This window comes from Gekko japonicus, unplaced genomic scaffold (genome assembly GCF_001447785.1).
Source record: "Gekko japonicus isolate JY-2015 unplaced genomic scaffold, Gekko_japonicus_V1.1 scaffold3305, whole genome shotgun sequence".
In the NCBI taxonomy this organism is placed as follows: domain Eukaryota; kingdom Metazoa; phylum Chordata; class Lepidosauria; order Squamata; family Gekkonidae; genus Gekko; species Gekko japonicus.
This window is the reverse complement of record NW_015163188.1, coordinates 31,705-42,708: the sequence shown is the minus strand read 5'-3', so window position 1 is coordinate 42,708 and position 11,004 is coordinate 31,705. Positions and strand designations below refer to the sequence as shown.

At 54.1% G+C, this 11,004-nt stretch overlaps 2 protein-coding genes across 2 annotated transcripts in view; one reads left to right on the top strand and one right to left on the bottom strand.

Moving 5' to 3' along the window:
• SAE1 (SUMO1 activating enzyme subunit 1) overlaps positions 1 to 3,705 on the bottom strand; it is a 19,575-nt gene extending 15,870 nt beyond the window's left edge. The window contains exon 1 of the mRNA XM_015407119.1: positions 3,695 to 3,705. Within this exon, the coding sequence (XP_015262605.1) occupies positions 3,695 to 3,705 (11 nt within the window). The remainder of the gene's footprint in view (positions 1 to 3,694) is intronic.
• A 3,166-nt stretch (positions 3,706 to 6,871) lies between these two features.
• The window catches only part of ZC3H4 (zinc finger CCCH-type containing 4), a 14,711-nt gene continuing 10,578 nt past the window's right edge, over positions 6,872 to 11,004 (top strand). The window contains 4 exon segments of the mRNA XM_015407118.1: positions 6,872 to 6,888; positions 9,152 to 9,368; positions 9,913 to 10,023; positions 10,389 to 10,608. Coding sequence (XP_015262604.1) covers positions 6,872 to 6,888; positions 9,152 to 9,368; positions 9,913 to 10,023; positions 10,389 to 10,608 — 565 coding nt within the window.

Genomic DNA, 11,004 nt, shown 5'->3' with positions numbered 1-11,004 from the left:
TAAGTCCACGCCTTGGCATCCGCTTAGGAAAGTACTCACCAAAGCACGCAAAAAACCCCCACCCCCTTTTTTTAAAAAAGCAAGAATGTTTTCCAAAAAGCAGAAAAGTAGTCTGCCTAGAGCATTCGTCTCCTCCCCCCAAGCCTCCTCCTCTGGACCTGGTCTAAGTCCACGCCTTGGCATCCGCTTAGGAAAGTACTCACCAAAGCACGCAAAAAACCCCCACCCCCTTTTTTTAAAAAAGCAAGAATGTTTTCCAAAAAGCAGAAAAGTAGTCTGCCTAGAGCATTCGTCAGGTAGTGGATTCAGTGGCCTTGTCTGCAAACTCCCCCATCTTCATCCTGATTTGTGTATCAATCCCATTAACGTGGAACATGGACACCCTGCCGCTGCACAGGGGGTGGGGGTGGGGGGGCAGGCTCGGCCAGATAAACCACAGAAAGTTGTCTTCCACAAACGTTAAGCAGTTCCAAAGTGGGAAAAATCACAGTGCCCCCCCCCCCACGCCCCCAGTTCTCTCCACACACTTTCCCGCCATTCCTTGGTCAGCAGCGGTCCTGTACAGTGTAAGCACCTGAGTCGCGGCCTGCTTCCGCCCCGTTCTCCACTGTCCCTTGGCTAACCACATGTGCTGTGAAACGTTTCTGCCTCTTCCTCACATAAGATAACAGACGCCCAGTGGAGAAACCTCTCTTGTGGTGTACAGTGTGTGTCGCTTTGCGCCCCCCCCCCCCCCAGTGTGACAGTTCCCAAGCCCACTCAATTCCTCTCCTCCATGAGCAAGAAGGGTGTATGCTTTGTTCCCCAGTGCGGGATTTTTAGTCTACCTGCGCTTTAAAACAAAGAAGAAAAAATGGCTTATGAAGGCCACGACGAGTTCATTGATGTGAAATAATGCTGGCTTGGATTCCTCTCTTGGGGCTTCCCTTGGACTCCCAAAACACAAACGTATACATAGGCTAGAAAGACTGATTGACCCAGCAAGGGAAGCAATTTACCAGCTGCTCTCCGTGGGAGGAAAAGGCAGATTTCTATACAGGGGTGTCAAAAGTATACTTAGTAACCAGGCTTTTCGGAAGCTTGAGGAAGAATGAACTTTCCCAGAGGTTACAGGCGCTTTTACTCCTATGCGTTGTTTATGTCAGGAACTTTTCTCTTACTTGCCCAAGCCTCTTGCTGTGTGGTTTGACTGCAGCGGGGAAGGTCCGTTCAGCCCAGAGTGTGCAGCTCTGGCGGCCAGGATCGGCGCTTAGACATCTGGCCGAGATGTTTGTAGCCACGGCAGACCACAAGTTGAAAATGTGCCCGCCCTCCCCCCGGCTTCTTCTGCCGGTTGCCCTGACCCAAGGCGCAAGAGCCCCGGATAGTTTGCGCTCCTGTTTTGAGCAGAGGTGCACTTCGCGTCCTTCGTTCGGGTGTAGAATCCCCTCTTGCAGCCCTGACTCGATCATCCCAGATTCCTTCAAATAATCAGTCATTCCTCTCTGCTCAGAGCACTTTGACAGGCATTGTTTTGGTAATCCTATCGCCCCTCTGTAAATCGGGCGAGGGCCCGGCGGCGAGGTCTGCTGACATTACGATCTAGGCCTCCTGGGCAGCCCAGCAAGCTTGGAGCGCCCTTTTGTTTCCAGGGCTTCGTGACAAAATGAGGCTGGGAAGTTGGAAGGGAAGAAGACGTGGTGATGTATAGAACTCGTTTAATGTTTCACAAAAGAGGGTGAGCCGCTTGGAGAGTACAGGGCCCTTTGTATCCCAGGCCTCCTCGGGCCTTTGTCAGAGCAGTCCTGCTGGGTGCGAACTGAGGAATGTCTAAAATCAGGATCCCGAGAGAGCCTGAAGATCCTCTTGTGCCTGAGTTAGTTTTGCAGAAGAGGAGGAGGTGGCAGCAGGCAGGCAGGCAGGGCTCCCCCCCCCCCAGCCCTGTGGCTCTGGCAGGGGCACCTGCCGAATTCCCCGGCTCCTCCCCAGCTGCTGAGCGTCCCCCGTCCCCCATTGACTCTGGCATAGGGCATTCTTGGGTAAGTGCCGTCGAGACTTGGAATATCCTGAGTCAGCACCGTGGCCTTCAGGATGGCTTGGGAAGGACTCCCATTACTTCGGTAGCCGGCAATTTACGGACATCCCTTAGAGCGCTTGATCAGATATTCAGTCCCTTGTGGAAAGGTAGTCCAGTGCCTTGGATGGATCCGTTTAAAGTACTGGTTTGCGTAAGATAGCCGTATCCCAGTCAGTGAGGCAGTAGATGTGTACGTTTGAAGGTGACTGGAAATGGAGTGTGTACCCCCAGACTCTTGTGTGGTTGCTGAGGGTTGTCCCCTGGTGAACCCACTCTGGGTGACCCGCAGAGCAAAAGGGGGTTGGAGAGATTGATAGAGGGGAGGCCCCTCAGTAGCTGCTGGCCTTGGTGAGTGAAGGGAACCTCCATGTCCAGGAACCCACTGCTAGGAGGTAGCGTCAGTGGGGAGGCCTTGGCCTGTGAGCCCTCCTTGTTGGCCTTCCAGGGTGGCAGGTCAGCCCCTGCGTGTGTGGAATGGGATGCTGGACTTGTCGGTAGTTCAGTAGTTCGAGACCCGAGTGTGCCGCATGACAGAGTGAGCTCCCGTCTCTGGTCCCAGCTCCTGCCAACCTAGCAGTTCGAAAGCAAGAAATTGCAAGTAGACAAATAGGTACCGCTTCGGTGGGAAGGTGACAGCGTTCCGTGCCCCTTGGCGTCCAGTCATGCCGGCCACATGACCACGGAAACATCTTCGGACAGCGCTGGCTCTTTGGCTTGGAAACGGAGATGAGCACCGCAACCCTAGAGTCGGATTCGACTGGCTTTCGAGCAAGGGAAACCTTTACCTTTATACAGATCTGACCCAGGAGGTCTCTTCGTATGTTCTAAGTAGGAGAAAGTAATTGAATTGTGAGGGGCTTTGTGTCCCGCGGACTGTGCCGCCTTCTATTTGTACTCCAGTTTACTATCACCCCATAGGCAGTGTTCCCTCTAAGCTGAGTGTGAGCTAGCTCACAGTTTTTTAGCCTCTGGCTCACACATTTTTGTCTTAGCTCATGAAGGAGAGCTCCAGAGTAACCTAATTTATGCTATAGCCAAGTCGCTCGCTCACAACTTTGATGCCAGTCGCTCACAAAGTGTAATTTTTGCTCACAAGACTCCATAGCTTAGAGGGAACATTGCGGGCCATAGGTGTGTTGAATTTTGGGTTTGGAGCAGAATTGGGGCTGTGAAGGTGTTCCAGCAACTGTAGCAGGTCTTCCCAAATAAAACCTGTGGGGTAGGCTGCTTGGGGAACTTTGTGGGGAGGGGGAGGAAGGCTTGTTTTGGTCTCTTGAAAATCCAGATGTCTCCTCCTCATGGAGAGGAAGGGCAGACATGAGGACCGCTCGTGATGTGACCCTGTACGTGTGGAAAGCTCTGTAAAAGGTCTTCTCCTCACGCCTGCTAAGGAAGGGAATAATGCCAGGTTCACAGACGAGAGTTTCTGGCCCAGCCCTGTGTGGGCTTGCTTCAGGAGTCAGCGGCCTTCCGAAGTTCAGCATGCCTGGGACTGCAGGGTCCCCCGTGGGAGAGATCCGGTGCCTCCCCTGGGAGCTGAGCGACGTCTTGCAAGGACTGTCTGTCTTCAGGAGAAGGCTTTCCAGCATTCAAGCATCTTGGTTGTTTGTTGACCTCTTTGTCAGCTAGCAGCTTTACCAACCCGACATGCGGGTTCCCTAGTACAGCTGGTTCCCTAGCAAATCCAGCACCCAGCTCCCCACTGCAGTGAGCCAGTATTGCTTTCACGTCTTGGCAGTTTTTCTTCATCCATTAGGTCGTAACAGTTGTGTATTCTCTGCCCCAGAGAGCTGTGGGCCTGGGGAGGAGATCTCAGGGCTCCCTAGGACACCCCCCATTTTACAGGCCGGCAGCCTGTACCAGTTTGGTGTGGTGGTTAAGCGCGAGGACTCTAATCTGGGAGAACCGGGTCTGATTCCCCACTCCTCCTCCACTCGCACCTGGCTGGCGTGACCTTGGGCAAGCCGTAGTTCTGACAAGAGCTGTTCTTGAAAAACAGCAGTTTCTGTCAGAGCTCTCTCAGCCCCACCTGCCTCCCAGGGCGTGGGGTATGAATCCAGTCTCTTCCTCCTCCTCCTCCTCCTCTTCTGCAATGTGTGTGTGTGTGTGTGTTGATGCTGCCGCCGTTGGCCCGTCTCCAAGGGGGAGGCACTGGGCTGCTCCACTTCTCTCGCCCAGTTGTGAATAGTTCAGATTCGTGTGGCGTTCCCTGGATGTTTCCTTCCACCACCGTCAGGGGTCAGCAGAGACTTCCATTGTGACGGTTGACGTCAAAGGGCCTGCCCCGCTTGTCAAGTTTGAGGCACCACGTAGGAAGAGGGGAGCGCGTTCTCCCCAGAGCTCTTGGGCGCTGCCGTTAAACAAGGGGCTCCCTTTTTCTGAAGGCGGAACCACGAGGAGGAGCACGTCCTGCTTTTTTTTTTTTTTTTGCTGGTGTTCCATGGGGGGGCTGTTTTGACTCCATCACAGAGTGGGGGGGGGGCTTACAATCTCTCTGCCTTCCCCTCTGCCACCTCCTCATTATGCTCGCTCTCGGTTGGTTACCTTCTGTGCCTTCCTGCCTCTCCTGCCGTCCTGCTGCAACGGAGGAGGTTCTGCCAAGGTGCTCTGTGAAGTCACACGGGGGCGGGGGTGTGTGACTGTGAGGCAGTGTGTTGCGTGAAGCCCAGCATTCTACGGGGGGGGGGGCTGCCTTCTGGGGCAGATCTCTTGAGAAGCTGGCGGTGGGCCTTTCCTCCCAGCGTCGTCATTCCCCTCTGAAAGCCCCATGGCGACTGCGCGGCTTTGCTCTCTAGCCAGAGGGAACACGCGTGGCAGGCCGTACTATGAAGTTGACAGAGCCCTGTAGCACTCAGTAATAACAATTTTCTTCAGACTTGCCGGTTAATCACTTTTCGCACACTCTTGATCCGTCCTCTTTTCTTTCCGTGCCCCGAGTTTTAGATCACCCTGATGTTTTCAGTTTGACTGTCAGGCGGCAGCATAGCCCATCTCCAGGGCCTTTCCACAGTGAAGCTCTCAAGGCATGTTGTACACTGTGCAGCGCTCCAGAGATTGTACAGGTTCACAGCTTGTGTTTGCGCCCCGGTGGAGGTGTTGGGTAAAGAGACCGTGGTGCCAGAGGGGACTGTGGGTGTCAGAGGCAAGATGCCGTCACTCTGGAACTCAGTAGCTTTCACGTACCTTCCCTGTCTTCACACGCTTTGAGCTGTTCAAACTCCCCCCCCCCCCTAAAACGGTCATCTGTAGGGATATGACCTGTCCTTTTTCACTTGAGATGTTCTTCAGGACTTGAACAGATTGTATGACAGTGAATTGCATGACCAGATTTGGTTCTGCTTAGGAAGAATTCACTGTTGCATACTTGCCTGGCGGGAGCCTTGTGAATCACTCGGGCCCTCCTCCTTACGCAGCAGCCTGTTCCCTGCCTGATGTGCAAACAGCTGTGGCTGAGGATGCTTCCCTCAGATGACAGCAGATCGGCAAAATGCTGTGTCCCAAGTAACAGGAAACAGCTTGCCGTGGAACGGCAGGGAACCCTGATCTCCTTTAAACGCCCTGGACTCTAGAAGCTGCCTGGAGTGCCCTTTGGGGAGGAAGGCACTGGTGTCCAGGGAGCAAAACACCTCTCTGGGGGAGCCGCTGTTGTCCTCCAAAGCACCGTGCCTTTGCACACGTGATGGTCAGGCTGTGTGTGCAGTGGGGGTGGGCGGGCCAAGAGACGCGGGTAACCTGCTGCCCGTCCCTTTCTCCCCCCCCCCCCCGCCCGCCCGCTGTCTAGTTCCTTGGGCTCCTGCCACCCTGCAAGCATGCCAGCGGCGCTCTCCAGAGTACTCCTCGAGATTAGTCCTGGCAAGAGTGCAGGTGGCTGGTAGTTCTTCCTGTGTTCCCAAAAGATCTTCTGGAAACCGTGGACATGGTGGTCTCAGAGTTCTTTGAGGATTGTCACAGTCTAGCCCAGGGGTGGCCAACCTTGTGTGTCATGTAAGAGCCACACAGAATAAAGGTCAGATGTTTGAGAGCCACAAGACAGGAACAGATATTACGCATTTTTATTTGTAGAAATATGCAAATTTGCTTTTGATTAACGTTAAACGACTGCCAAAAAATAAAAAACAGAAGGGGTAAAAACAGATATTGATAATGCTATTTGTTTGCTAATGATATTGATTTGTCTAAGAGAGAGAGAGAGAGAGATTGAAAGAAAGAATGAAAGAGGTGGAAAGAAAGAGAAAGAGGGAGAAACAAAGAAAGCCAATATATGGGAGGGACGGAGGGAAGGAGAAACGTATGCCTCCCCTTCGCTTCTCCAGTTGCCCTGCCATGAGCCACAGAATATGTGTGAAAGAGCCACATGTGGCTCCCGGGCCACAGTTTGGCCACCCCTGGTCTAGACTGATTAAGGCAGTTTCTTTGAAATGCTTCAGGAGGATCGGAAGGGGTTCTCCCCCCCCCCCTTTCAGATACCCGCGTGCCCAGGAGGTGAGTGTGTGGGGACCGCAGAGCCAAGTCCTGAGTCCTGACTGTTGGGCACCCCATTACGCACACAACGGTCTTCCAAGGCTGCTGGGCTTTTGTAGGTTGTGTCCTGCTGTGCCTGTCTGTGCTTCTGTCTGAGGGTGGAGCTGCTTTGGCAGAGCAGAAGCCAAGTGTGCCCGGGTGGAGCAGAACCCTTTCCCACCAGCACCCGGCTCCTTCATGAGAGATGTGATGGCCCGGGGGGGGGCATTCATTCTTTTCTCCCTCCCTCCTGTTGTTGTTGTTTTTTGGGGGGAGGGATTTTTTTGATCACTTATGAACGTTGTCCCTGTTAGAATGTTAAGCTTTTCAAGGTGAGGTTTTAAAGTACTGGTTTTTACTCCCCCGAAATAATTTCTGATAAATGTGCACTCGACTGTGTAAGACTGTCTACACAGTATTGGGAAACTCAGTCCTTGTATGCTTCAGACATGTAGACGTCTCAGATCCCCGTGCCTGACGTAGATTTCCTCACCCTGCCCCGTGTAAAAGGAAAGTGGGCTGTGTCTGTGGAAATGAGCACCCCAAGGCCAGAAACAAACTCATGGTTGGTTCTAACCTACGCAGACCTTCAGTTCTCCATAGACCCTGAGAACCGAAATTCTGGATCAGGAGCTATCGATCTTCCAGAAACAGATTCTGGTTAAAGAAAGAAACTGGAGATGGTGGCATTTCAAAGGCTGTGTTGACACAACGCACATTTCATGTGCCTGCTTCTGCCCACAGTTATCGTGGCAGTTGTGCGTCAGTGATGATGCACCGATGGAAAAATTAGTTTTGCTGTAGACTTTAGCTCCAATTCGGTGGCAGCCCTTGGCACCGTGACCCTTGAGGCCGAGTGGAGGCACTACTTTTTTCAGTGAGTTGGAAGCCATTTGAAAGGGGGATGGTGGCACGTGACTCCAGGCCTTGCCTCAGCTGAGCAGGATCTGCAGGCTTGTGCACTTTGTTCTGCATAATGCTAGCTGCTGTGAGGTGCAGGTAGTCAAAACTTCCTTTGTTTATTGCTGTGCCTTCGGATTCCACTTTTAACTCTTAGATAACTTAAGGCCGGGGCGCCATTTCGAACACGGGAGTATGTTTGTAGTTCTTGGCTGAACAAAACCAAAACATCTTTGTTTGTGGTGTTCATAAACAGTGCAGCAGTCTGTGTTTGCTTGCATCTTGCAGCATAGTGAATAAAATAAATCAGAACTACATCTGTTTTATTCCCCCCCCCCCCAATGTCTATAGTCTTTCCCTTCCCACCGCCAGACAAAGTTGTGTGTTTTGCCCCATGACCTCAGAATCTCCAGGATTTCCCCATTCTGCACTGCTCTTGTGTGGTTTGCCCCGGTTTGGTGTTGTAGACGGTTAAGATACTGGTTTAACCGGCAAAACCACAAGTGGCCTGGAGGGTCAGTCAGCATAGCTGCAGTTCAGCTCTCAGCAAAAGAAGGAATCAGGTGGCAAGAGGCCCGTGGATCTCCTGCCTTCACGGGATAAGCGGTCCCTGAGAAGTCTCCTGGCATTTCCCCAGCTGAGTGTGTGCGGCTCCCAGGAAGCAGAGAGGAAGGCCCGGTGTGTGTGTGTGTGTGTGTGTGTGTGTGCAGTCAGATTCCTTGCAGTCAAACCAGAGCGGGGGAGGTGGGCGCACTTTCCTTCCAGGGGCGAGGGTGCCAAGCAAATGCCTGCTGGGGGCTGGGCATCAGGACGGTGCAGGTGCACTCTGAAAACTGTGTCTGAATGAGAAATGCTTCCAGTGCAGAGAGGGATTTGGAATGTGAGCTCTGGCAGACCGTCCCCCCCCCCCCCCCCCCCCCCCCCCCCCCACACAACCACCCTGCGGCGGTGACGACCTCACCCCCCCCCCCCCCCGTCAGCAGATTGACCAGCCTTGTGCGGAGCCTGAACGCTCCGCCTTTTTTCAGTAAATGGCTAATTAAAAGGGGAAGGGGGAATAATGCCAGTCTGTGCTTGAGGGTGATCATGGGGCTTCCTGAGACTACCGTTTGCGACATGCTCCAGACACGTGGAGAAGCGCATTTCTTATTTGTTACCAGTAGCAAAACCATATTTTAGCTTTGAAGGAAGAGGAAAGTGCTTCCCCCTCAGGAAATGGTTTTCCTTCTTGGGACTTGGAGATTTTCCTTCTTGGGGCCAGGAGGTGAAGTGGTGCAGCCCCCGCAGCTCCAGGCGGGCCCTCTAGGGACCCTTTGAACCTTACTCTGTTAGGTGGGCTGGGGGGGAGGTTGCAGTAAAACTCACCAACGTGTAGAGGCAGCCAAAAGATCGTTTAAGTCAACGGTACCGTCTTTTACGTGTTATTTAGCAGGGAGAACTTCCATTTTTCCAGCCATAAACAGATGAGAACCTGTTGGGGGAGTCCTGTTTGCGTGTTTGTGTGTGTGTGTGTGTGTGTCTCATCTTTGAGCACATGCTTTGTCGCCTCAAGCTGGGCTCTCTTTGGAGCGTGTCCCGTGCAGGGTGGGGGCAGCCGGGGGCTGAACAGACTGTCCCAACACTGGTATTTCGTATTCAGCACGGTTTCCAGCTCTGAAAGATCTCTTAGTTTGTTCCGATCTTGTGTCTTTTCAGGGAGGATGGGGAGCTGGAAGAAGGGGAGCTGGAAGACGATGGGGGCGAGGAGCCCCACAGTGTCTCAGAGTCGCGGGAGAAGAGTCGGAAGGAGAAAAGCGAGAAGCATCACAGCGACTCGGATGAAGAGAAGCCTCACCGGAGAAAGAGGAAGCGGCGGAAAGAGCGAGAGAAGGAGAAGCGGAGGTCGAAGAAGAAAAGGAAGTCCCGGCACAAGGTGGGCTTAAGGAGCCTTAGGGTGTATTGATGTCAAGCCCCTCCTCTCCTCTCCGGCTGGCCCCAGTCTGGGGGAGGGAGGGGCTGGGCATATGTCGGGCGCTCTGCCTGAAGCGTCACTGCAGCGTTGTGCATCTGGGAGGAAAGGTGAAAGCGTTTACGCCGGCAGAAGGCTGGAAAAGAAGAAAGCAGAGGGTGACCAGGAGAGACGGAGTAGGTGTTGTTTCCTTTGGGTGAAGGGAACAGGTGATTTCCAGACTTGCCTGTAGAAAACCAGAGTGTCTGATTTGTAAAATAAGAGAAGCCGCTGAAGGCTCTTGGTCCAGGGACCCCATTTCCAATTGTGCTCGGTACTTTTGAAAGCACCAAGTGCTGGCAGCTGCCTTCTTGGCCGCTGAGGAAATGGGTAATTGGATACTGCGCCGAGAGGGATGAAATTTCCACCTCGGCAGGGAATTCTTTGCAACTCCGAGGAGCCAGAACTGGGTCACTAAAGAGGATCTATGGTGATCAGTAACGCCCGTGTCCTCCCCCCCCCCCCCCAGCGCCATGCCTCCTCCAGTGAAGACTTCTCCGACTACAGTGAGGATTCGGACTTCAGCCCCAGCGAGAAGGGGCACCGGAAGTATAGGGACTACAGCCCTCCCTACTCCTCCGTAAGTGGCTGGTGTTGTCGTGGCCTTGGCCAGTGGCGGGGAATGAAGGCCGTTGTGGCTCACAGGGGTGCCCGGGGCTGCTGTGCTGGGGCTGTGGATCACGTGGTCCCTGTCGGGAGGCAGGTGCCCCTAGGTTGGCGGTGCCGGGCCATGCCAGAAGAAGGGAGGCTGCCAGCCGAGGCCTGGCTGTTTGGGATTCCCCATCCACTGTTGTCAGTGGTGCAGAAAGGGGGCGGGGCTGGGGAGGAGAAGGGGGCGGCCTCGTTAGGCTGCGTGGGGTTGCAGGGCAGATGTCCGGGGCTTGTTCCTTCCTTCCTTCCTTCCTTCTTTCCTTCCTTCCTAACCATTCACGCTTCTGCCTTCAGTCCCACCAGCCGTACGCCTCTTCTCATAGCGGCCCGAAAAAGGGGTATTCCAAGATGGAAAGCAAGAGTTACCCCCCGTACGAGGATTATGAGAACGAGGGGTACTGTGAATACGAGGGAGAGGAGGATGAGGATGGGGGGAAGGAGGACTATGACGACTTTGCCAAGGAGCTGAACCAGTACCGGATGGCCAAGGAAGGAGGGACGCATCGGAGCCGAGGTATGGCGGCCGCTCTGCAGAAACGCCCCTCCAGCCGCCTGGGGCACTCGGGGGGAGGGCTCCTTGGCATGGCCAGCTTGCAGAAGGCCTTGGGATGCGGGAAGGGGAGAAGTATCTGGCAGGCTGGAGTGTGGCGGGGGACTTTCAGAAGGGGCCACCGGCGGACTGAGCACAGACACGGCGGTCGGGACATGATCCGGTGGTTATTCCCGCCTCGTCAGCGAGGACTTTTGCAGCCTTTGTCTTTGTCAACGTCCCCTTTGGGCCAAGAGAATCATTATGTTTTGGGGTTTCGGCAGTCAGACTGGGAGTGGGACGGGTGGTGGCGTTGCCTCGCGGTGTCCTGCTCCCCATGGAGCCCGCTGCTTCTGTGGCTTGCTTTTCCTGAGCGGAAGA